The sequence below is a fragment of the Perognathus longimembris genome, chromosome 10 (genome assembly GCF_023159225.1).
Source record: "Perognathus longimembris pacificus isolate PPM17 chromosome 10, ASM2315922v1, whole genome shotgun sequence".
Classification (NCBI taxonomy): domain Eukaryota; kingdom Metazoa; phylum Chordata; class Mammalia; order Rodentia; family Heteromyidae; genus Perognathus; species Perognathus longimembris.
Window position 1 is genome coordinate 10,157,046 of NC_063170.1, and position 27,396 is coordinate 10,184,441.

At 47.8% G+C, this 27,396-nt stretch overlaps 1 protein-coding gene across 1 annotated transcript in view; it reads right to left on the reverse strand.

Annotated features, from left to right (window-relative positions):
* Zfhx3 (zinc finger homeobox 3) overlaps positions 1–27,396 on the reverse strand; it is a 188,271-nt gene that overhangs the window by 76,786 nt on the left and 84,089 nt on the right. The window contains 1 exon segment of the mRNA XM_048355204.1: positions 8,872–9,103. Within this exon segment, the coding sequence (XP_048211161.1) occupies positions 8,872–9,103 (232 nt within the window).

Below are 27,396 nucleotides of genomic sequence, written 5' to 3' on the forward strand. Positions count from 1 at the left end.
ATATGCGCACCAAAGGCCTCAAAATAGTTGTGAGGTATAAAACTATTTAAAAAAACAAAAAAAGCCCTTCAACATCTACTCTGAAAAACACATCTTTACAAAGTCCTTTCAAAGTCCCTCAAAACTGCTAATGGAAAAAGATGGAAGTGGCGACATTAAATGCCTTTTTGAAGACACAGCTCATCTATATTGAGATAGGGAAAGATGGAGAGAGAGAAAGAGAGGCAGAAAGCATAGAGCCCCAAACAGACTGGCAGGCAGCAGACAAGTACATCAACAGAAGACACAACAGACTGAAACACACTGTGAAGAACTCAGCCCCCATGTGGCTCCAAGCTTCTGAAAACCCGAGCTCCCGGTGACAACTCAGTCCTATCCAGCATGATGTGGACTGTTCCACAATTCCATGTTATCCACGGAGCCACAATCCATATGTGTACATAAACATATATAAATAAATATGTGTATATATACATATACACTCATATATAGTACATAAAGCACTAGAAGTCTGGCTACCATGATGGAGAAAGTGAGCACTGATCTTATTTAACTTTCTGGAGGACCTGGGGAAACTTCTTGTGGTTTTCCAGAGTCTAGAGGGGCAAGAACCTGGGAAATTCAGACACAGTGCTTATACTGACTTGCAAGGAAGGCCACAAAAGGGACACTGCTAGTCCGTGTTTGAGGGGAGGAAGAGAAGCATTTGGAACTGTCGTTCTCATAATTGGGTCACAGTTCGAAGGGGGTTCCTTCATATCAGTAGGTTGGAGAAGCAGCCTTGGATCTATTTCTGTAAGCAGAGATACATGCTCTATTTCTTCCCTGGCCCCCTACCAAGTTTGGGGACAAGTTTCACATGTGATTTAAGCAGGCCCAGAAATGGATTCTTCGGATGCTCCTAAAGGCAACACCGTTGTTTCCCTGGAAAAAAAATTCATCAGTGCAGTGAAGGAGGTGCTAAGTGAGGAGAATAAGGTCTGGAACCAGAATGACAGATGTCTGTATATATCAAGGAATGGCTACTGCTCCTGCCACAAAGTCTCTCCTCTTGAGGGAAATCCTGAGGCAGGATTCCCCACCCCAGGGCTGTCAAAACATCTCTCTCCTGGCCGGGCACTGGTGGCTCACACTTGTAATCCCAGCTTCTCAGCAGGCTGACACCTGAGGATCGAGATTCAAAACCAGCCAGGGCACTGGAAAGTCGGTAAGATTCTTATTTCCAACTTATCAGCCAAAATGCCAGAAGTGAAGCTGTGGCTCAAATGGTACAACAGTGGCCTTGAGCAAAAAGGGCTAAAGGACAGCAACCAGGCTCTGAGTTGAAGCCCTAGTACTGCCACAAATCATCATCATCATCATCATCATCATCATCATCATCATCATCATCTCCTCTTACTAGCTAACTATTCATATGATCCACATTCAATGTAGGACCACGTCTTGCCCTTTCAAAATCCTTAGATACCCTTTATCAAGGCCACAGGGACATGGTGGGGTACAGGTTTCACCAACACAACACATTCCATAATTGCACTGGGAATCCCTAGGTTTCCAGGCTCTGATTGGCCAACTGGAGTCTCTGGCATCCTTCAATACTGAAACAGCAGATCTCTAATGTTCAACCTTCAACACAAACACTCAGCAATGTCTCCCCCTAACTCCAGCAGACACCATTTCCCCTCCACCCCCACCCCACAGTGTCTCCTCGTGCTGTGCTATCTAGAACCATCGTCCGTCAGGTGCCTCTCCCAGCAGGCAGCGATTGATGGCCATGAGGGCATAGGCTAGTGCCTCCTTTCAAGGAGATGGTACCCAAGTTGCACTGGCGCCCGCAGCCAAGAACAATACTTCATGGCAGGGCAACGTGTACCTGTGCACCTGTGTGAGATGCTAAGCAACACAGAAAACTCCATTGGCTTAGCTCACCCTATAGAAACAAAGGGACTAGCCATGGGTGGCATGCAGACTAAGAAAGGAGAAATTCAATGAGAACCATCAAGTGCCACTACTGCCCCCAGGGGTGGGTGCTCCCCTCTCTGGAGCACAGAAAGGGCACACAGGTTGGGTTAGGAGGCTGTGGACGGATCCTGGACGCAATGCCCGAGTGGCCATCCTGGACCTGTCCCGTGCTGTCCCTTAGGGACCCTTCCAGGCCTGCAGTAACCAACAGCAGTGAAGCACACTCGGCCTATGTCCACCTTCCAGCCGAGTCCAGGGCATTAGCATATATTACAGAGAGCCAGCAGAAAAGTTTAATTGCCCTTAATTACCCAGTTCAAGAAGGCTCCTGGATAATGGCTCTCCGATTTCTTGCCTGGTATTGACGTAATTTCCCTGTCTCTGGCTTCATTATGTCTCTAACGCAGAGGCGAGGGCCTCTCCAAGGTGCCTTTCCATGGGACACTGACATTCTAGAGAAGGCCGGGCCACCCCGATAAAGGGCTCTTCGGTGAGGATCACATAGTCAGCTCTCATTCTGTGTTGATGGGGGAGTACGCTCATGTGCTCCTGGGGATGGGCATGGTGGAGAAGGGGAGGGGGAGATACTCTTGCCTCTACTCAGAGAAAGGACTGAGACAAGGAATATGTAATCAGAAGCCAGCACAATTACAAATGTAAATGAACAGGCACTGACCTTTGTAGATTGTTAGAGGACTAATTAAGGCAAATCAAGAACTCTGTTCCAACAGAAAAACAAGACAGTGTATACCCTGAGAACTGCTCATGGCCTCTCTGTGGGGATGCAGAATGCAGGAGAATCAGGCGGCCACCGAACCACGAATGCCTGACACCCACAAACAGAGCATGGTCTCACAAACACAGCCCAGATCCACCTCCTGGCACGTCGTGGATATGTTGTTACAAATATCCATCCACAAGCACTATCATCACGTGAGCGTTTGCTATGTGGCTGACACGCCCTGACTTCACATTCAGAAATCCTATCCACAGAATAGCCAGGCCCAACAGGTACCAAAAAATCTTTGCCTAACACCTTTTGAAAGATGTGAGGAATCAACCTATATGCCACTTGGTTGCTTTTCACTGAACTGCATTACCATCTGTCCTGTGCTGCTATGTAATGGGCTCTCTATCTCTCTGCATGGCAAAATGTCTTTCTGCAAAGCACACTGCAGCTGAACAGTCTTAGTCCAAGGAATAGACAGACTATTAAACAGATAAAATCCTATTTCCTCTAGTCCTCCATTGATGCTTAAAACTTTAGTTGCCCCAGTTCCTTCGATAAGCTCCTACCTTGAACTTCGCAGGTTAGAAATATGCTAGTCTTCAGCTTTCCCTGAGCCTTGGCAACAAGAAACACAGGACAAACTAAAGCAAAGGAGGAGGCAGGGCAGAGCAGCTTTCACAAAAACAAAACTTCCAGGGCTGGAGAAGTGGCCACCATGTATTTTTATGCTGCGAGAAGAATTATACTGCAATTACATATAATTTAGCTATATATATATATATATATATATATTATAAGGGAGTACTTCACATTTAGAGGGCAGCCTTCTGCCAATTTTGAAAACTAAAAACAAAGTCAAATGAGAACGCTGAAAATGGTCTCTTTTCTTGTCTTCATAAGCTGTGTGATTTACACAAGCACTGACTCAAACCTGGTTTAAAAGAAAAGATCCTCTAAGCAAAACCAGAGTGTTTCAATAAAGGGCATCACCGAAATCTCATTATGGCTTGGCGAGCTGTATCTGCCTCCCTGACCCCAGAAATTTACCACCTTGAAAGCCCAGGATGTGCCAGTCAAGGGGTTACTGTCTTTCACTCCCAACAGCAGCCTCCTAAACTCTGAATGCTCATGTTCTCTGTAAACCGAGTCATAGCCCAATAGCTAGTCTATTACCCAGTTTATCTGTGCCAGAGGCCCAGAGGAGACGTCAGCTATGTTCCCCAACTCACAAGTTGTCTTGTCTGTAGCAGGCCCTTCACAAAGAACTGTTTGATGCAATGGCATATGTGTGAAGTTTGGAAATCTTTGTCTAAATGAAATTGAATGTAACTAAGGCGAAGGGAGTGAGAGAACACAAGAGGAGGAGGAGGAGGATTAGAAGGAGAAGGAGGAGGAGGAGGGAGAGGAGGTGGAGGAGGAACGACAAAGGCCAAGAGCAGAAACACAATGGGCTTCTTGTATTCTTGAAGCTTCTGGCACTGATAGAGCGAAATTAACTACAGTTTCACCCAGGAGCCAGAAATGTCTTTTTAATAAGTAAACAGGGAAGGTGATCCCACACGTGACCCACCCATGCGAGCTTCCCATCTTTCTAGAGCTTTGAGTCCACTCAAGGGGAGCAGGCAGCCAAGGCCAGCGGCTGAGAAGTGGATACAGATACAGCACACTGTACCAGCCCTCTCTGTGGGCTGACCTATGTCCTTGGGGGGGAGGGGGAAGGTAGAGGGGAGGGGTGAAATGAAATTTAAAAAACCCAGATCCCAATGAAGTCGAGACCCCTTTCAGTTTTGCAGATTAAAATGGAGAGAGGTCTTCAGCTAGTTAGGCTGTTTCCTGAGGTGTGGATTTCCAAGTCATTTTTATCTTTCTCTTTGGTGGGGGTTGTACTGGGGACTGAATGGAGGGCTTGTGAATGCTAAGCGAGAAGTCACCCCATGGGTCACCTTTACAACCGGCAGACTGACCACGCACGGGTGTTTGCACTAAGCTGGGGACTTCACAGCACAGACACTGCCCTGCCTGCTGACCTGAGTACAGCTGCCCATGGCCGGGGCCCTGCCAGCTGCCTGGGCTTGCCCCCCATCCCCTCGGGCACAGGACAGCACCCACACACATGATGCATTTGCCTGGGAGAACTCATAAGGGTCACTTGTGTGGCCGCCGGCAGTGCTGGTCAACTCCAGCCATTCCCAGAAAGTTCTAAAGAGGAGAAAAGACCTTCACCATTTTGCTTGACTTTGATTCCTTCCTCATACCAACAGGTTCCGTAGGAAAGCAGGCTGTAGGGGGGAACCTGACTGGTCGGCAGACAGCCGAGCCAAGCCACAGAAAGAGAAGACACGGATCCAGAGCCCACCACAGCCATGGTACCAACTCTAAAGACTGTAGCAGGTGCTAGAAAACTGGGGAGGCCCGGATCCCAGAAGAGAAGTGCCTGCTGACGGCCGCGCCGTAAGAACAAAAGAAGAAGTAAAGGAATAAAATACACAAGGAACAGCATCATCATGTATCTAGATGACCATGCACCGCCACCACCAAGTCCGAACACCAGCAAACACAGGGGTCTGGAGTTTGAGATGGACAGAGCAGGTAGGGCCCCAAGAGAGGCCCTAAGGCCTCCACAGGCTCCACGGGCCACCGGAAGGTTGCTTGAAGCCGGAGGACTGCGTCCCAACCCTTCCATTAACGAGAGAAGCGGGAGTACTTTAACAAAATTCATGTTTACAAGTGTGGGGTGGATGGTCCCAGATCTTTAATCCCACCAGGCTCTTCATGTCACCTTCCTTGGAGAGGTTCTTGCAACTTTTTAAGCACTAATGCCCAGGGACAAGAGGACACGTTTTAAGATGTGTTCTTTTCCAGAGATCTCTAAAACAGCACCAAGTTCCTGTTCATGTCAGTGGTGAGTGTTACCTAATCGCTGGCTCCTGTGTCATCAGTCAGCGGAGTACAAACTTCACCAGAGCATGTGTGTGGGAGGGCACGGCGGGGAACAACAACATGACTGGAAGCCAAGGACAATACAAAAGGATCTGGAAGTGCGGGGAGGAAGTCTATCAGAGACGAGGCCCTCCTTCAGTCTGAGTACTCCGGGAGGGAGCAAGGCCCCTAATGCACATTAAATGACAGGAACCCAGAAGGCAGCACAGGGGAGAGCAAGCGCAGGGCAGGCTGCATAAATAGAAGCATTACATTAGAAAACAGGGGACTGTTTGTTCCAGCCCCGTAGACACGGGTGAGATGGCAGCTGTACCCTATTTAGTTTGGGGCACCTCATTAATAAAAAAAGGGAATTCTGAGCAGAGGGAAAGAAAGAAGTGAGGGGTGAAAGGGACCGGCTTTTCTCGGAAGCTGGACACAATGACGTGCACAGAGCTGGCAAAAACCTAACAAGCCACACACGGGGAAAGAAATGGCTCCACACATGTGGCTAGAAAGATGGAGATTCCTGTGACATGTCCCAAAGGAGAAATAGAAAGCAGCAGCACCCAACCGGGGCGGGGGGGGGGGGCACATACTCCCATGGGACCGGGGCCCCCACAGCCGGGAGGCACAGGGATCTGAGGCTTTGGGGATAGAAGAGTTTGGGTGCCAGACCCCACTGTCACTCCTGAGAGCACTCACACAGCAGGGTGGAATCAGAGACCACGCAGGAGCGACAGGGACCTGGGACTATATGGGAAGGGACAGTCTTTAGAGTGACTTGGAAGTGATTTAAAAAACAAACGTATCCTGGTCACTACTAACCGTATTTCCCTGAAGAGATGATTTGGACTGTCAGGAGAAAGGATATCTTGCCTTTCACCAACATAAGAAAACTCAACCACCCCAGCAGGGAGGGGAAGTTTCTAGATGGGGCCAGCCCCACTGTGGGAACGGCAGTACTTCATTCCTCTGGAGAAGGCAGCCCTGGGGTGGGGTGGGAGGAGTGGGGACGGGGCTAGGCTTGGGCTGGGCACCCCCAGGAGGGAGTGAAGCCGGTGGATGGAAACAGGGAGCACACAGAACAATCAGAGATTAGGAAATGTCTCCTCTGCCACGGGAAGGCCATGAATTAATCATAGGTACCTAGAAAACCAGGGAAAACAAAAAGTTGTACAAGAAGGTAAATGAAATTATAAAACTCTACATGGCTCAGCTGTGATTAATATTTATAGAGTTATAATAATGAAAACACTGAATATTAATAGAACCCCAAATTATTATTTCATCCTAATGGAAGATGGAGGGAGGGGAGGATCGAGTGCTCAGGGAGGTTGGGGGGGGGGCAGCAGCTGATCAGTACACAGGGGTGCGGAGTCGATGGAGTACCTGCAGGGGTGTTGCGGATGTTTCAATGCTAAGTGGATAAGCAAGTGGCTATAGCATGCTGTATGCTGATGACCTCTGCTGAGTATGTACAGGACAGAGGTGGGTGAAGACCCAGCATCCGTGTGTTTAAGGGGAAAGGGTGTTGGTGTGGGTGGTATCTGAGTGTTTGCATGTGAGTGTGCGTGCGTGTGCATGTACAGGTAGCAGTGGAAGGGTTTAATAGAATAGCACACTAGTGAAACCCTCATTTGTTCAGAGCAGACAGCCAGAGACAATGCCTGAAATGTCAAAATAGGCCAGAAATAGTAGCAGAAACAGAGAGGGGGAAAGTCGCCAGAGAAACACCTGGAAGCTGAAAGCTCTGGAGAATGGGGTGGGGGAGGGCCACACCACTCTTCATAAGGCTTAACCTAACTTTTCACCTCGAAGAACGATGGACAAAGTGCAAATGCATAGCACTAAGATGAAAGGCCCCCATGGCCCCGTGGCTGAGAAGATGCTTCAGGAGACAGAGGGCAGAGAAACAGCCTTGAGACTCTGGATTGGTCACTGCCTTGGACCAGGTGCCATCTGGGGGCAAAACAAGTCAGCCTGGCTAAGGGGTGAGCTCCATGTCGTTGAGGAGGGGCCAGTGAGGTGTCCAGGGAACTCCTGGTATTTGGTAACCACCAGAGGGTCAAGCTTCAAGAGCCCCGGAGGGAGGACTCGGGGCCGGGGGGACAGGCTTAGGCCAGGAGCCCTGGCCAGGCATGGATGGGTGTGAAAAGCAGCAGGAAGACTAGAGAGAAACACTGGGAAAAGCCAAGAGCAGAGGGCTCTCTGGAGGAACAAGGCAACTTCCCAACACCGGGGAAAGCAAAGAACCAGGTTGAGCAGGCAGCTTCTGGGCTGACAAACTCAAAGGCCTCTGATGCCCTTCATACGGCATGGTGACAGGAGGGAGCAGGTGATGGCAGGCTGGGATGTGAGAGACGAGCAATAGGCTCTTCCTTCAAGAACTGTGAAGATTCAGTTGTAGGGTAACAACAGGGATCTAGGATTAAGCCAGGACTCGGCCTTGGCGGGGAGTGGGGGGAGAGGATGGAGAAGGGATTTTGTTTTTGGAGACAGGTCTTTCTACATAATCTAGGCTGGCATCCCTCTGGAAATCCTCCTTCCCAGTGATGGGATGTAGGGGTACCTCACCACACCTGGCTTGCTTTACTGTTTTAAAGAATCAAGCAACTGTCTTGTGCTGCCAAGTTATGAAAAGAAAACGGAAGGCTGGCTTCTATGACATGGTGTCCCAATAGGGATAAGAGTCATAGGAGGAGGAAGAAAGCAAAAGTGACTACAGGTGAGATGAAGGAGGGTAGGGAGAAAACAGGTGGGTTCTGCCACAAGGTGCAGACTTGAGGAAATGGCAAGAGGCCAGGGTCCCCAGCACAGCGGGACTTGCTCTTGAATACAACTGAGGTTTTTACAAGTACCGGTTCTGATCCTCACTCAAGTCCATTTTCACAGACTGAGCTTCTTAATGGTGATCAAGGTACAGAACACACTGTTTGCTTGGTCCCAATGAGCCAAGAATGGAATACAGAGGACATGTAGGAGGACGGGAGCCCCTCTGTGGTCCTGCTTCCTGGGTAGAGGCCTGCATGCGATTTCCTCGTGGAAGGAAGTCCCCAAGGAAAGTGGTGCTAAGATTCCTAAAAAGACACTACACAGACCCTTCTTTCAAGAACACAACGCCCAGCTGAGGGGCCACTGTCGGACCCGAGGCCCAGCTGCACAGGTAACACATCTGTCCCCGAAAGATGTCCTCGGGAGGCTGGTCAAGACCAATGCCCCGACCCCGCCTAGCCTGCGGTGCCCATGAGCTGCCTCACCTGGATCGGTGGAGGGGCACCTGCGGATGGTGAAGATCTGGCCCAGGTCCTCGTCCTCCTCCGGCAGGCCCTTCTGCAGCCGCTGCAGCTTGCGCAGGCTCTCGCTGCGCTGGTGCTTCATGGAGCGCACGTGCTGGATGAGGTTCAGCTTGGCCTTGGTGGAATAGTTGCACAGGACGCAGTGGTAGTAGCAGCTCTCGCCCTCCACACCGCTCTCGTGCTGCTGCAGGTGCTGCGGGGACAAAGGAGAGGGACGCACCCTGGGTCAGACACTCAACGCCACCACTGCCAGCAACCCATCCCAGCCCGGTAGTAGCCAGACGCACGCCACCAGAAACCTGTGAGGACGGTGAACCAGACAGCTGTTGATAAGGCTCCTTAGATGAGGAGTCCTGAGTCCCCCGCTGTCCCAGCAGCTCCCTGCAAACAAGCAGCATGGGACACGCATTCCTGTCCTCCCCAAATGCCCACAACTGCTCATCAACTGGGCCCTGCCAGGGTCACACAATTACAAATGTTCTTCCTTTCGTTCTCCAAAGCGTCTTGCTTTATTTGGGTTGGAGTGGGCAGGCTGGCCTGCACCCCGTTTTTATACAGTTTTACTGATTGGCATCAGGGTTGCACAGCTGTTGAACAGTGATGGGAGACTTCTCTTGCTACCTGGCCCTTTACAAACAGAGCCAGCCACGCTCTGCTTTGGTCACCCCATTGCACCCTGGGTTCGTAACACAGAGCCAAAGCTGCTGCCAGGGCTTTCCAGAAGACAAATAACTTGATTTTTTAAAAAATAGTTGTTATGCTGGTCCTGAGGCTTGAACTCAGGTCTTAAGCACTGTCCCTGAGCTTCTTTTGCCCAAGGCTAGCACTCTGTCACTTAAGCCACATCTCCACTTCTGCTTTTTCTGTGACTTTTCTGTCTGGGCTGGCTTTGAAATGCAATCCTCAAATCTCAGCCTCCTGGAGTAGCTAGGGTTACAGGAGTGAGCCAATGGCACCCAGTGGCAACTTGATATTATTTTTTTAATTGGAAACTATAGTATGCTGGGAGAACCCAAAATTGTGTCTCCATCTGAATTAGAAATGACAAAAAAATGATTTTCTCTCCATTATTTCTCAGTCAAGCTCTCCAGGCCATCTGGCCCCACCCCCGGTCAGTACTGCTAGTCGTCCTGGTCTCTCTGTTACGATGAGTGGACCAGGTGCTGTGTCCAGAGTGGGGAAGCTTGAAGACCGCAGTAAACAGGCACACCCAGGAGTAGAGTTCTGAGCATAAGAAGAGTGGAGGCCAGGGAAATGTCAGACCCCACAATTCTTTGTCTAGGAGAGTTGAAGATTATCCAAAACCAGGATGCACCGTGTTTTAAGGCCTTAAGAGAATCCAATGGAAGCTCTTTGACCTCGTTTCCTGACAGCCAGGGAATGAGCCACTCTGGGTACAGACAGAAGTTCAGGTTCTATGAGGCCTTCATGTGCTCGTGAGATTCTCTGTCCTTCCTCTTTCTCTGAGGCAAGTCCAGAAGCATGCTTGCACCTTGTTAGAAGGAAAAGTATGAACAGACACTCGAGCAAACCTATAGTTTGCCATAGCAAACCCACTAGTGGGACATGGGACCTGGCTGAAGACTTCCGTGGAAGACAGGCACCAAGTGGGAACGACCTAGCCCTGTCGTCCACAATGGCTGAGTCCACACAGACACAGCACTTGGAATGGACATCCCCAACAAGTCACAGCTGCCCTAAAACAATTACACAACCAGGAATGGGAACAGCCAATGAAAGCTCACTGTGAGAGGCTGAGAAAATTACAGTCAACAATAAAAAGTTACTCTTCTTGAAATAAATTGCTAACTTTTTAGTGTTGTATCATCAGAATTGCTCTTTTGAGACAAGGCTCCCTGCACAGGACTCTCTGCAAGGAGGGGATTCTACCCAGAGAGACTGGGCCCACCCATACTTTCTGCTCCCCAACTTTCCACAAAGCCCTTTAAAAACTGCCATCTTGAGTAAGATCCTCCTAGGAACGGGAACCTCACAAGGGATTGGAAACAGGAAATGTACGAGATCCAGAAACTGCTATCCAGAGTCACTAAGACCAAAAGAATTACATTTATTAAAGCATCAACTAAAACTGAGTGAATAAAAACAGGGAACTTAGCCAGAGTCTACAGCAATTCACATCAAACTAATTCTGATGATTTATAAACTGCAAAAATCAGAGAAAGTATCACACACACACAAAAAGCCTGAACTTCCATACCCCATTCCTTCCTCCCCATGAAACAGGATTTCCTTGCAATACAGCAGTGGCTTTTAAATATAAAATTTTAATATAGGTGTGAGGGTTCCATTCCAAATGGCTAGTGTTTCTAGTCTCCAAGCCAGAATAGAAGGGTACCACTGCCAGAAAGTGTTGAACAGGAATTGAGATATCAAGTGCCTTTTGTCCTCAAATCCAGGGGATCTTGGGCAACAGGGCTGTATAAACTTGGAATTTAATAAAGACCCTATTGGGAATCTGGAAAGAGGCTGTACAGTAGCTGCTGCTGCCACCAACTGCTGGTGGCTCCCACCCATGGTCCTAGCTACTTAGGAGACGGAGCTTTGAGGTTTAAGACTAGCTTGGGCAGGCAACTCTGTGAAAGTCTTCTATCTCCAATTAACCAGTAAAAAGAGGACAGAACTAGAGGTGTGGCTCAAGTGGTAGAACATCAGCCTCGAGAGGCCTTGAGTTCAAGCCCCAGTACTAGAGCACACACACAACCCAAAAGAAGGTCTGATGAACACGAAGTCCAAAATCACTGTTCTGCTGAGCTCAAACTGTACTTTCTTCTGCTGCCACAAATGTGTCTGCTTGTCACCGAAGAGTCTTTTTGTAAAGGGAATAGCTGGCCACACACTACAAATCATGGGGCAATGAGTAAAAGCAGAAGTGGAACCCGGAGCCCAGTCTCTTCCACAGATGGTGGTAGAGGCAGCAGCGAGGACCCTTCCTTAGAGACTTGCTCCAAGTATCATGTGAAGTTCTAAGTTTGTTTTGCACTCCCAAGTTCTAAAGACACTTTAGAAAAAAATCCTAGATAAACTATACTCTGAGCTGTTAAGAAGCATCTGTTTCAAAAGGTTACATCCTATCCAAATGTTTACTTATGACCAAGGGCCCTGGTGCCTACATGCATGTGATAAACTCTGTCCTTGCTTCTTCTCAGGCTGAGAAGAACCAGGGAGCGGCTCAGGCCATCTGCCAGCCTTGAACGGGTCCTCTCCCCCCACAGGCCCCACGGGCCAGGCCCCCTCTCCCTCCTGAGAAACACTGCCTCTCCCCAGGATCCCACGCTGGGAACTTGCCTCATGTTTGGTGGCAGGAGAGAATTCCACGGAGCGAGTCAGGTAGTCAAGGACATGCCTTCCCCGCGGAAGAGTGGAGATGTTTTCATTTGGGGAAGGAGGGAGAATAATTTGTTCCTGACCCAGCTAATTAGAATACCCTCAATTGGGATCACAATGTATTTAATTAAATTCACTGTAATATATGAAGAATCCACCAAGGCACAAATCCCAGCGGTACACTCCATAACGGAGCTGCCTCCTTTCAGAGTTCTTGCTCTCCTCGCCAGGCAGGAAATTTTTCTCCCACGCAAACCCTGAATTCCCCAGTGTTCCCTTCTGTCTCTACCACTGGGCTCTCCCATCGGGGAGGAGGGAGACCCCACGGCTTGTTTTACTTCTTTCCCTTTGCTTTACTCTGTCTTCAGGATTCCTTCCCCGGCTCTCCTTGTCAGGTCGGGAGTATGTTTAAAAACAAAACAAAACAAAAACAAAATGACAACATCGGCTGTGGTTCGTGTGTAGCACACACAGTCCCCAGAGACCAACAGAAAGCCCGTGGTGGAGTCTATTTGCTGGGATGTGTTGTGGCTTGATTTTAAATGTCTACAACGTGTTAGCCGCTGTATGCATGTGTGTGCGCACGCGCACACACACACACATGCACACACAATGCTCCAACCCAGGGCCTCAACTGGCAGGAGAGCCAAGCAATGCCTGCGGTGGCACAAAGGGTCTCCCGGGAGATACAAGGAGGGCATCCTTCAGCTCTAATGCCATCATGGGCATAGGGTACAAACCCCTAAAGACAAACAGGAGCCTTTTGGCTCACTGAAGGAAACTCACACTGAATGGCAATCTACTACTGAGGAAGGAGGACCAGCTGGCCAATCAAGAGAGGAAGATCACCCAGCTAAATAATGAAGTGTGCAACTGAGACCCAGACTTTTACTTGAGGCCTTAAATGCAGCTAATCAGTCCCTTGGTTGTTTCTGAGGTGCACTGTCTGTGTTAGAAATTCCCCCAGGGCTGGGGATGTGGCTTCATGGCACAGGGTTTGATTCGCACAGAGCGAGGCCCTGGCTTGGATCCCTGGCACCTATGCACGCATGAATAAATAAATGAGCAAGTGAATGAATGAAGAAATAAATGTGTCTGCAAAACGCTAGGTTACATGTGCTACAAAGGTACAGCAGTTTTCGCTGAAAGAAATGTTTACACTGGGCAAAGGGGCTTAAAAAGTACCTCTAAGAGAGAAACAAGTACCTGGGTGGAGTCATACATGAAAGCAAGAAAGAAAAAAAAAACAAGTCCCCCAAATCTCCAACTACTCCAAAACAGGGCAATGGAGATGAGAACAGACCATCCCTGAGGTGAGCTGTTGAGACTGTGAATGACATGTGCTGGTGGCCGTCACCTGATGTTAGCAATGGCATGGAATGGCTTGCTCAATACTGGGCAGAGACAAACACCACCCCCCACACACACACACCATTGAACCCAGGTTTCTAGGTAAGCACACTAGCACTTGCACAACATTTCAAGCCTTTTGGCTTAGATTACCTTGTTTTTGAAACTGGAACTGGCCTTGGTTGACTTATCTGATAGTCCACCTGCCTCAGCCTCCTGAGTAGCTGGCCATGGACACCTTTTCTTATGGGCCTTTCTAATCATTCCCAGAGACGTGTGTTCTAAGAGGCTCAGCTAGTCGAAAGACGCCACTGCTATGCACTTCCCCTGGGAATATCTAATGCCTCACATCCGACCCTATGACTTTCCCTCCAGATCTAGTTCAGGGAGAAGGACCCAGAAAGGACTAGCCCTCCCCTGCACTAAGAGGCACCTCCAGCAAGGAGCTGAATGCGGCATGTAAAGTGAGTGTGAAAAGCAAATTAATAATTAAAAAAGAAAGGAAGGACTAGGGGCCAGGCTGCATTACCCATTAGTATGTTCTGCTCATTCACCCTGGCCAAATACTGAGAGCCAAAGAAGGCTCTTGTTAGAAAATAATGCATCGTGGGGGGAAAAATGTGTTCCTGTTACTTGTTTCCCAGGAAAATGAACCAACTTCTGTCAGAGAACATTGATTTCTACGAATCCGGAGGGGCCCCAGCTCCTTCCTCCTCTCCAACAGCAGAAAACTTCTAACATCTGGCTCTTCATGCATGGGGTGCAAAGTATTGATTAGGTTTTGTCCTCTTTAAAGTAGCAATGGGCAAAGTACATTCACACACACACACACACATACAAGTGCACGTGCACATGTGATTCATTCACAAAGGACACTTCCTGCGGAAGTAACACCTGGTCCAACAAACATACTCCCAAACCACCCTCACCATACCTTTGGGTACAGAGGACATAACTATTCTGAGCATCTGAATATGCCAAGGAGATGGAGTAAAAATCAGTTTCCTTGCAGCCCTTCCAAAGATACCAGGCATGTCCTGTCCAACAGATAAGAAACTCCTACAGGGTGTCCCAAGGCCCAGGTACCTGCAGGGTTCTCAAGGCATCTAAGAGAAGGCAGGTGGGCCGGCCTCTAACTTCCTCATCCATAAAGCCCTACGTAGGTCCCTCAATGGAAGAGGCCACTGTTATGTCCCCCCTCTGGAGGAACACCGTACTGACCACAGCATGCCAAGGGCTTTGACTTCTCTCAGTGGAAACAAGGGCACAAACTCTATACCAAGGAATCCGGTGAGGAGGAGAGGAGGAGGAGCTAGCTTTCAAACTCTCCCACACATCATGCGAAGAAATGGAAGCCGTCAATGGGCCTTCATAGCTGCCAATGGCGGACCGTGTTCACTCACCTCCTCAAAGGAACCCCCAAACCCAGAAAGGGCATGTGATCGTCACATGGTGTCAGAGGACTGGAGCCTGGGACTGGATTCTAAGTCCACAGCCATCAAGCTACGCTGCACAAAAGGGCTGGGGCTTCAGGAACGGGGCTTTCCAGGTGCAGGCATTCACGTTGAATGCCTATAAAAAGAATCCTTTCAGACGCAATGCAACTGGAGTGAGGGTGGTTAATTTTTTTAATCAGTGAGGTTGAGTCCCTTTCAGATTTCATGTCACACTTTTGGGAAGAGGTGGGAGAGGTCAACCTAAATATACAGGTATTTTCTGTTTAATCTTGGCTTTTCATCCACTCGTGCCCTCATCCCTGGCACATGCTAATTTAGTCCTATCTCACTGTGGGAGCCCTGCAGACACCAGAAGATATAAGCTCCAACCATGATTTATTAAGAAAAAAGCCAAAGGAAGCAAAAATGCTCCGTAGATCAATCCGTTTGGGTGGCTCTGCCCTATTTTCCGGTTTCTAGGCCAGATGCCTCACACCCCTGAAACAAACCAGGAGTCTTCTCTAAGGGTGGGAGCTAAGACTTGCTGCTCCTTCTACAGGAACAACACTGGCTGGCTAGCTCCAAAGTCTCTGTATTAGTAGCCCTGAGCCAGACAGTAAACCCTCAGAGGGAACTCAGTCTAAATCTGCTACTCTACAGACTGTACCTGCCCTAGCTCTCAATGGTCCCTGGAAAAACCACAACTATGGGCCCTTAGGAGATATTGATACTCTAGTATAAGAGATTTCATTTTCTTTCCTCATGACACCTCTAGGAAGGAGTGTGGAGCTGCTGTCCAAATACAGGGAGGAAATTCACCAGGCACACAGGGGCCCTTGCTAAGGTTCCCACAAAGGTGGATTATCACAAATAAGATGAAGGCTGCTTTCCATAGAGGTCTCAAGCCAAGTGGAATAGGTAAGTGGGCAAGCCAGCAAAATGCCTTGAGCAACCATCTATAAACTCCCACAGTCTATGAACTCCAAGGACCTGACAGCGCCAGCCCCCCCCCCCCCCCCCCCCCGCTTTACCAGGACAGCACACAGGTGACAGAGACTTTCTCATCCCGTGAGATGCACTTCTGCCCCCACCAAATCTAAGTCCCCATTCAAACGCAGGGGTGATTCCCATGTCAAATCACTATCATGAGTATGGCTTGGAGCTCACTGCAGAGGGGGACAGCCCAGTAGAAAACCCTTGCTCTCCATCCCTTGGCTAGGCTACTTTAGGGAAGCCATACACCCTGTGGGCCTCAGTTTCCCAGGTACAAAACTGGCCAGTAACAGAATTTCCTCACAGGAAGGCCAGGAGGATTTGATGGGGGTGATTTGAGTAAACTGCTTGCTACAGTTCATCTGATACATACTCTTTGTAGTAAATGAAGCTGTTATTATTTCATTTGTTTTTTCAAATTGCTCTTTGAGAGAGAGAAATTGCACATGCTCTTGACATATCTATATGAAATTTCCTTTCTTAAAACCAACCTCCATTACTCCGCAGATCTCAAAGAAGGGACCCATGGTGCCTTCTTTGAACCTGGGATGCACAGACATGGTGGCATGGGCTGGGCCAACCTCTCTCTTAGCAAAGTTGTTGAACAGAGCAAGGGTGACACTGACTTATGTAAACTGTCACCCCCTCTACGCATCACCTTTATAATAACAATTCAAATTCTTTAAAGAAAAGTTGCTTAAGTTTTAAGTCACTCATTTCAATTCGTGCACTGGTGTAGGCAGAGCCAAATGCAAGGGCCATGCATGCTGTTGTCACAAAACCGTATCTGTTACAGTCCCTTTGCCCATTAAGCAGGTGTCAACGCAATGAAAACCAAGGACCGTGTTCTTTATTGAGTGTGCCAATGTCCCAGGTGAAGACCAAATGAGGGGACAGAGCTCTGGTGGCGTGGCTGGTAGGCACATCTCTTATTCCACAAGTCCATTCTGGGGGATTTGCTTATTTGTAAAATCTGCCACCCTAGGGCGATCCATATGACAGAAAAATGATCTTCCTGGTGGGCCAAACAGGTGCACCCTTTCATCTGTAACATGAAGTCATTCTTACAGACTGCATGGAAAACCGTATGTGGAAAACCAGTTGGAAGCTGGGAATGACTGCTCAGCTATTTGGTCCCTTCATGGTTTTAACGCGTGAGAGCCCAGATCTTGTTTCTGAAGAGTAGGAACAACCTGGCAGGCCCAGTGGAAACCATTAGTATTCTAGCTCAGCAGTGTTTTAACTTCAGCAAGGGGAGGGTGGGGTGGTGGGATTTGTTTTGCTCTGGATCACCAGGTGCCTTCCAAGCCCCATCTGATTCTGCACATGGAGGCAGAGCCCAAGAATCTCTCAAATGGCACCTGCGAGCAAGAAGAGCCATGTCAGAAAGCACAGAGATGCCCCAGGACAGAGAGACCTCAAATCTTCCAAGAGACTCTCCGAGAACTTAAACTCTCTGACCTTCCCTTTTCCCAAAGAGTTTCAGATGCCAGCAAAACAAACCAGATAAATCACACAACACCTGGAAGAAAAAGTCACATGGAAGCAGCTGCCTGCTACTGGCCTACTCCAGATACTTCATAAAAGTTTTTGTTTTTTTTTTTTTAAATGGCTCCATTCATCTTCCTCTTCCCTTTCACACCTGCAGTCTACAATTTCCTGGGGCTGTGGCAGGAAGCATGACTCTTGATGGCAAAGTACAAGGCATCACTTTTTCCTACTTTACTGCGCATCGTGCTGGTGCACCTATCCAGATGTCTCGCTGGAACCCAGCCCACGGGAGACGTAGAGTCAAATACAAGAAAAGAAATAATAAACGACCATCCAAATTCCTCCCACGCTCTTCAACTTCCTGGTTGCTGCTGCTGAGAGCAGGAATCCGATGCTCAAAACCAGAGGCTCCACAGTTTGCTGACACGTGCCTCCCGCCTTCCTTGTGGGAGAAGACAACAGGAGCCAGCAAGATGGGGACAGGAGGCCCTGGGGCGCCCACAGGGTCCAGGGCCCACTTCCTCCTCTCAAGAGAAACGGGAAAAGGGATGGGAAAGGAGGGGGAAAGTCCCTCTCCACAAATGTCTGCAGTTTCGCTCTTTCCCTTTAAATTACAGGAGCTTCCTGAAGGTAGAAGGGGACAAGGTCCATGCTTTTGGGCTCCCGGCCCCTGTCCCCCCATAAATTACCCAGACAAACACCCCAGCACTGAGGTTTGGTCTTGCCCCTCCCTTCCCTAAGTCTCATTAAAAGCCGATACTGTTCGGCCTCAAGATGGAGAGCTCAGCATGGATTTTACTGAACGTTAAATCAACCAGCGAGCGCAGCCAGCAAACTCTGTGGCACTTTAACTTTAAATAATGCAATAATTATTGAATTTCCTTTTTATAACTGAAGTGCTGGAATGTAAACAATGGGGCTGTAATTGCAGGAGGGGGGGATCAATAGAGGCAATCGTTTTCAGCCATGTTAATTGTAAATACAATTGCTCCAAGATGTCAGCCTTGTTCTTCTTGCTCCCAGAATCATCCTAACGGATGACAGAGTCCAACTTTCCCATTACAGCTGTTCGTTCCTTTAAGAGGTTCTCAATCAGGTCTGATCAATCTGTCAAGATAATGCATGGAGTAAGTAAGACTCTTCCAAACACAGGCTCCCAATCAATAGCCCGGGCCAGCTTAATGAGGTGGGGCTAAGGCCCAGAGGGAGGTAACAGCCCCCAGCTTGTGCCTAGGTTTGGCAGGCTGGCTTCCTTGCATGGCCCTGATAAACAGATCAGCCCTTAATGAGGACATTAGTTATGCATGCTTCAGCAAGCAGCAAGGCACCCATCCCTAGGGACAGACGGACAGAAAACAAAATAGATTAACAGAAAACAATATGGTGCCAAATTAGGTCTAACTGAAGACTTTTCCCTCCTTCTCCTGCTTCCCTTAATTGTCCAGTAGAGTGGGGGACATCAATTAATCATACCGACCGGCAAGGACTCGGAGACCAGGCGCATCCCTGGGCTAGAGACCTCTGGGCACCTGCTCGTTCTCCTCAGCTGTCCCTGAAGATTAGCACCCTCATTTCCTGGATACCACTGCCAGACCACAAGGAGCTTGGGGACCGCTCAGCCTCAGTGACAGCCAGGAGGAGAGAAGCCTAACGGCCACCTAGACCACCTGGAGACAAGCGATGGTGGAGATGGATGGTAACCGCCGCCCCTGGTTGAGGATGAAGTGGCAAGTCAAAAGCCCTGGGAGCCAGCCTAGCAAGGTGCCTGGGAATCAGGGCTGAATTCTCACAGGGAACAAGGGATGTGAGGCCACCTGGCCTCCCCTGGAGGCCCCTCTCTGTATGTACATGGACAGCTATGCTTAGGCTGTGGTAGGTGGGAATGGTGTCCATGAAGTCCTTGAGAAAAGTCCACGGAGAGTCTAGCAGGCCAAGACCAAGTCTGTCTTCCCATCCTTGTACTTGGCAGCGCTCCTGACCCACACGAAGTTCTTAAAGATTCTTACTGACAGACTCAGAAAGACAAACTACATTATCTCTCATATGTGAAATCTAGATCTGAAAAAGGGGGGGGTGGAAAGGGAAAGCAAATGAGAGGGGAGATGAGTGTGAGCTCAGTACACTACGGGAACATATGCAAAGGTCATAAGGAAATAGATCCAAGTTTTAAAACTTTCATCCAAAAGTGTGTGAGAATAATAACAACAATAATATAGCAGAGGAGATCACAACTACTTTGGACACAGATGAAAGGGAACTAAGCAACTCCTGGGTGGGAATGGGAAGGAAGGAATGAGTGAAGGAGGGAACAGATGTTGCTAAACAAAAGGAATGTAATGGACATACCCTCCAAAACAGAGAAAATGATTTTATTGTTAAAGTTCATAGACTTCACAAGCTATGTAGAGTAGAATGACAATTTTCATCATTGTGAAAGTTAAAATGTGTACTGTGAAATATATGTAATAACTTAAACCCAATTAATTTTTTTTTAAAGCTTTCATCCAAGTTAAAGGGGAGAGAGGTTCCTATAGGGAGTGAGTCTGATCAAAGCACATTTTGTGAATGTATTCAGGGAAAGGAAGAAGAAAAAGAGGAAAAGAGGGGGGACTTCTGTTGAGCCAGATTACACAGAGAAAGGTGGGAGGCAGGACCACAGTGCATGCAGAAATGATCTCAGAGCCTGGGCAACCTCTCACTATTTGAGGAAGGCGTGGCCAGGGCGGTTCAGGAAATGACCTCAGCAGATGAGGAGGTAACCTCAGAGTCTAGGTTTCTTTGCTGACTCACAACCCGGTGATTGACAATCAGGTGATGACTGGTTTCAGGCAGGTGAAGAGGAAAGGGAGAGGGGTTGTTCACCGGGCATATATTTTGGGTTTTATTTTTTTCTTTTTACTTTTTTTTTGCCGATCCTAGGGCTTGAACTCTGGGGCCTGGGCACTGATTCTGATTTTCTTCTTTTTTTTTTTTTTTTTTTTTCTCAAGGCTAGTGCCCTACCACTTGAGCCACAGAACCATTTCTGGCTTTTTCTGAGTAGTGTATAGGAGATGAGAGTCTCGTGGACTTTCCTGCCTGGGTTGGTTTCAAACGCAATCCTCAGATCTCAGCCTCCTGAGTAGTTAGGATTACAGGTGTGAGGCACCAGTGCTTAGCTTAGTATACATTTTAGTGCCAAACATAAAAGGCCAACCAAAGTCAATGGAGTGGAGGGAAGGCCAGAGGCTTGAAGACAGGCCTGAACGCGCATGGCGGCTCTCCAGCTCTGCTGGTCAGGATGCAGAGAGCTCTCTTGTTCTTTTACATCAGGAATTATTTTCTTGAATCTCAAACTTGGTATCTGATGCTTTAGCTCACTGGCTGGCATTCTACCAGCTGAGCCTCCAACAACTTCACTTTGGGCACGTGGTGGCTCACAAAACCTTCTGGAGCGCCATGTGTGGTTTTCGTCAGGAAAATTCAAATTTCAGGAAACTTCATCTAAAGAACTACCAATTAGGGAAAAAAAAACCAACAACATTCAAGTAAAATGGTACAGTTTGGGGAGGAGGGAAAGATATTGGAGGAAGGTGGGACCACAGAGAAAACTGCTAAGATCCAGCCAGCCACATGGAACCAGAAAACAACTGCACATGTTACTCTGGTCAGAAGTTCCTATGTGATAAGGGACATTTGGACACAAATCTGGCTGTGTTCCTTCCTGGGTTATGGCTGTACAGTGTGCCTATCATTCCCCACCCGACTGACATCTTTCTGGATTCTTTGGTTAGTAGCCTGCTCAGCAAATATTAATATGGTCTGTGGTTGCCTTTTTTTTTAAGTAAATATTTTCAAAGCTTAAGTCTCAAAGCACAAATCTTTCGATGACCTTTCCGGATGGTAATAACATAAGGCCAGAGGAACTGCCAGCCAGTCCTGGCTTCTGGTAGCACCTGTGTTTTTATAGTGGTCATTCTTCTGGCTTTGGTTCATTCATTTCTCCCCCATTTGTCTGTCTACATTCCTGCTCCCTGTTACCTCATACTTTAATCTCTCACAAAAACAAGAGGAAAATATTAGGCATCTATAAAAATTATTGCCATTATCCTCTCAGCATACACAAGAAAAGTCCTATATGTAGGATCTTATACACTTCTCCTCCACACTTCCTAGGTCTCCAGCCAGCTGCACTGACTTCCTGTCCCTCAGTGGTCCAGGCCACGCGTGCGTGCATGTGTGCGTGTGTGTGGTGTGTGTGTGTGTGTGTGGTGCGTGTGTGTGGTGTGTGTGTGTGTGTGTGTGTGTGTGTGTTCCCTCCTGGGCCTACTTACATTCCAGCTTGTCCTTCCTTATGTGCATCCCATTTCTGTCTGATGCAATTCTTTCCACTCTGAACCCAAGGTCTTGATTGCTCAAGACCTTCTCACCTTTGGCTTGTTCCCTATTTAAGCATGACTGGAGGATTCCTGAAGGCAGGGATTGTATGCCCTCCGAGGAGGAGCCAGATCCTTCTGCGGTGAGAAAAGGGGATGAGAATGGGAACTGAAACTAAGTGACTCCCTCATTTGCAGGAAGAGGAATAATCTACCAGACAGCAACGGCCATGAGGCTGGAGTGGTAAATCAATACACATACGCTTTATAAATGGCAAAACAAAACTAAAAAAAATTTAAAGTAGTGGTCAAGCGGTGAAGAGTGTTGTGAAAGGGAGCCCTGAAGACTCATCATGTCTTCCTCCCCTACCATCTGATTTCACAGGGTCCTAGACTTACACAAAGATGAAATTAATAATCTGATCACTTACCTCGCTAATGGAATCATCGGGATGGCTGGGAAAGAACCTGTTATGGAGGATTGGCTGGCCTCTGGGTGTGAGTCCTGCTGGTGCCGGCTACATTCCCCAGTGCCAACATGACTCACGAGATGACACAAACTGCCAGCGGGCTTTGTTATTACGTGACCTTCAGCAAGCCTCCCCTCCGGTCCCCGCTCGGGCACTAACATCCAAACGGGAATACTCAGAAGGGCTTCATGGCATTATCCTGAGGACTGATGATGGAGCGCAGCTAATAATGACCAGGAAGTCCTTTGTCTTTGTGGAAAGCCATATTACTTAACATTTAGAATAATACCCACTGTTTCAGCTTGAGAAAGCATTCAGATTTGAGCTAAACTGAAGGCTGCGCACATCCACTAATGAGCAGCGTCCTTCGCACAGAAACGTTGAGAGCTACTCAGTCTCTGGAATAAAATGACTAGCAGTACATTAGCGCGGGGCTGAGGCAGGGTTAGTTACCATGAAACCAGGGTCATTGCATTCAACGACTAATAAGCAAATTCTTCAGATCACAGAAATAAACCAGAGCTGGCCACGCTGACAACAACTACATCTTTAAGGATGCTATAGGGAGAATAACATCTGTAGCACAGTTTCCCCAGAATTCACTAAACTATGACCACTGTAAAGACAGTAAAGTTGGCCAACTTTTCTCATAAAGGTCCATATGGTAAATACGTTAGGCGTCAAGGGCCTGGCCACCCCCATCACAATTACTCATCTCTCTGTCATCTCTGCACAAAAGAATAAGTTTGTGGTATTCTGTGCTAGCTGTGTTCTAATAAAACTGTATAAAATGAAGTGACAGGGCTGGAGGGCATAGCTCAAATGGCAGTGTACTTGCCTGACATGGACCAGGTCCTGGGTTCAATCCCTAGTAATGCTGGATGGATTTCCCTGCTCTGTTGATAATGTGCTGACATCTGATCTTAAACTGAAATTTTACCCCATCGTGTAGAATGCTGCATGCCTGGTCTCAACAAAAAGGGGAGAACAAATTATATTCTCTTATCTCACTCTATCCTCCCCTCCCTCCATGCTTCCCTCCCTCCCTTCATCACTCCTTTCCTTCCCCTTCTCCCTCTCCTTATCTCACTCCTGCAAGCAACCGAATTTACTTACAACTTTCCTAACAGTGAAAGCCAGGCTTGAAAACTTCAACTAAAACTTAGTTGTAGTTAAGCTAACTAAAAGTCAATATTTAGTCGAGAATCATTTAACTGAGAGAGAATTAGAAAAATGCCCTCAGAACACTTCAACTCCACCCCTCCTTTTTGTGCCTCCCTAAGAACTTGCACATACATGTGTTCTGGGTCACGTGACCTTGGCCTTCAAGTTCCACATCTCCCCCATAACCAAGACTGAATAGTGCCCCAGGGGAAAGGTAAAGACTGTACATTTGTTCTGAACCTAAAAATAGCTATCACTTGTTCCAGCTTCATGTAACCTGACTACGGAGTGACTAACATCACTGTAGCTACCTTGATGCCTTCCCATGCTGCAAACAGCTGGGTGGGTGTTCCATAGCCAGGGAGCACACACAGGAAACATTTCCCCCGCCCCCCCCCAACAACCACACTCTTCACTTTCTAAGCCTCTTCTGAAAGGCTAGAAAGACCACTCAGAAACAAGGGGGCAGTCAGGAAGTCTGGACGCAGAAAAGTAAAACAAATAAACATGCTTTCAATAACACCATCACGTCACCAGCCCTCTACAGATTTCAAGGGGTTTGATCATTCCATAATTCAAATGGCACCCACAGTGACTTTGTGATGAAGTGAGGGAGGTCAGGTGACTTTCTTCACTTTAGTGGGTAGATTTATTTAGTGAATGAAGGCAATGAAAGGAATGCGCTGTATAGACCCTGAGTATTTAAGAATTCTTAGTGATACACAATATAACTATTTTTTTGTCAGTTGTGGGTCTTGAACTCAGGGCAAGGCTAGTGCTCTACCACTTGGAGTCAAACCACCATTTCCGGTTTTTTGGTGATTAATTGGAAATAAGAGTCGCATGGACTTTCCTGGCTGGGCTGGCTTTTTGAGCCTCGACCTCCAGATCTGAGCCTCCCGAGTAGCTAGGATTACAGGTGTGCGCCACCAGCGCCCAGCTAAACAATTTTTAATCTGTCAATTTCCCATGCAGTCAATATTTTCTGATTCTTCAAAAAGAAAAGATTAAAAAAGGAAGAAAGGACAGCACCCAGGCCCTGGCTGTCTAGGCTCTGCATTCCTTTGTGTCATGTCCACTGTGATCTAGACACGATGGGGCAGGTGCTCTCCAGTCCCTGTCACCCATCTGTGATACCTGAGTGGCCCCTATGGGCCTTGGGTTTGATGCCTCTGGGTCAGGTCACATGTAATAGAGAATAAAGCCTACAAATGGGGCGGGAGGAAGTCAACCACTGTGCTTTTCTATTCCTGTTGCACTGTGCAAGTAAACACCATGCCGTGTGTGTGTGTCTGTCTGTCTGTCTGTCTGTGTGTGTGTCTGTGTGTGTGTCTGTGTGTGTAGTATGCTATAGCACAGAAGGCGAAGCGCTAAGCTTCCCAAGACTCGGTGGTAAGGGAGTTCAGTGGGAATGTGGCTTCCTCAGAGAGGCCCACTTAATTCTGCCACGGGAGTTAATATTTGTTAATTGGTAGGAAAAGGTAAAATTAATGAGGACATTAACATAGCTATTTAAAAACAGCACCATGTTTCCCCCCGTTGTCACACGTGGAACTATCAGGACGTAATTGAGGGAAAAGGACACTGTCAATTCTCAATTATCCGCATGAATGAAGTGCTCAGTGACACGGATAATCCAAGCCATTTACATTTGGATTTAGAAAGTAACATCTTTTTCCCTTTGGAAAACTTACCTTCCTAATTACGGCGAGCTGAATGTCACATTGAAATCAGTTTACCTTCCCCATCGGAGAAGCGAAGGGCTGGGGACAGGATGCAAACTGCCCCATCAGGCCTGACAGGTAGGAAAGTGCCCACCCAGCTAGAACCAGCAGAGTAGCCATGTGACCGTTTCAAGGTAGATTAGGTTGAGTGCAGTTGCAAGTTCAGTGTCTCAGCTACACCGGCCACTTTTCAAGTGCTCAACAGTCCCACGTGGCCAGTGGCTTGCTGGAGGAGATGGCACAGACACTCCCATAGTGGCAGTACGTTCTAGTGGGCAGAATTCCCCATTGAGGATCGCCTCTAGTTAACCTGGACCGGGTAGGACGCGGAGGGGAGAGGGTGGGAAGGCAGGAGACACCTTCTACTGCCACTTGCAGTGAAACAAAGGGGAATGGTGACATTGGATGTTCTCAGCTAGTTTAATTTCAAGCCTGTTAATGTAGATTCTGTCTAGGGAAACACACACACACACACACACACACACACACACACACACAATAAGCATTCCATTCTAAGTAAAATAGGCTTTTTAATTAACAATGCAGAAAATGAGTGGGTAAAGGCCAGGCGTGAAAGCCTGCTTTTAAGCAAACATCTGCTGTTGGGTACGTGCCCTCTGGATGGCCACGCAGCCTGGACCCTGGCTGGCAGGAAGAGGCTGGGGGGAGGTCTCCGTCCCAACAGACTCTGCTCCCAAAGATGCCCACTCAGGTGCCACGTGTCAAGCCCAGTGTCACTTAACATCCTCATTAATTATCTTGAAAGGAGAGGGTTAGTAAACAGCAAGTTAATTAAATTCTCAGATGATGCTAATTTGGGAGGCTTTCAAAAGACTGGCAAGGGCAGAGGCGATATAAAAGGGACCTGGATGTGTTAGAAGGATGAAGTGGAAAAATAAAATGAAGCACTAGCTAAACAAATGCCACTCTGAGTCTCATGGAAGAGCCAAATATATTCAAAATGAAACTTTTGGGGGGTAACTGTTGTACTAATAATGAAAGGATTTGGAATTCTTAATCAGAAGTAACAAAAAAGGGGGGGATTTTTTTTAGAGACATTTAATAAAAAATGTTTACATATACTTAGAAGGAAGTCTTGGAGGAACACTCGACATTAGATCCTCTGGAGGTGGCTATGCAGGGCTTCCACTTTTTATCTCCTCTCCTGAATTGATAAAACATTTCTAAGATGAGTGCTTTCGTGGAATGCGGCTTGTTTTTTTTAACTTTTCACTTGCAATCCGTTGAGATTCGCACAAGCGTTGCGCTGCAAAGCTCGCTCAGGGCTCCTGTGCGCCTCCATACAGTTTCCTCAAGATTCTCGTCTTCCCTTTTCAGACTTGCACCATCTATCTATCCACACCACCAGGTAAAACCGGTACCCTGGAAGTGCCACACAGCGGACTTTATTCCGAAGCCAGCTCTTCCATCCCGGCCTCTTACTGTTGCAGGATCTGTCCCTCCGCTTTTCTTTCTGTCATCCGTAATCTGAATGCTTTCAAAGAGAGCTGGGCAGGCCCTGGTAGAGCATCTCCCCGTGCGTGTTTGCCTCGTGTTTTCTCACGACAGATTTGGGAGATGAATACCACAGAGGTGAAGTAACTTTCCCATCCCATCTCATCCCAAAGCGTCACCAACATGGCTGGTCACCTGATGATGTGAACCTTGATCTCTTAGTTAAGATGGCACCTGTCCGGTTTCTCCACTGGGGCATTACTCTTTTTCCTTCTCCATACTTTACCCATTAGAAAATGAATCACTAAGCTCAGCCCAGGTCTTAGGGGGTGGGGATGAAACTCCACCTTCAGGTTATTAGGTTGTTAAATGAAAATTAAATATCTTGTAAAAGAGATAAGCTTTTGTTCATACAAACAAATGTGCCTAATGAAAAGGACTATCTATAAAACCAGAAAGTTTGTTGTCCTTGTTTTGAATACCCGGGTTCTTGTGCTGTGGAGCCCTCATGGTACATCTGCCAGGGTACTTAAAATCTCCCTATATTAACTCATCTAATCCTTGTAACTGTGTGAGTAATAAGGGGTCGCATTACAATGGCCCACTCTCATCTTCGAGTGGAAAACTTGACATGGCACCCAGAAATCTCTTAAATGTTTATTTTTTATTGTTGTTATAAAGGTGATGTATCTAAGTCAGGTCTCG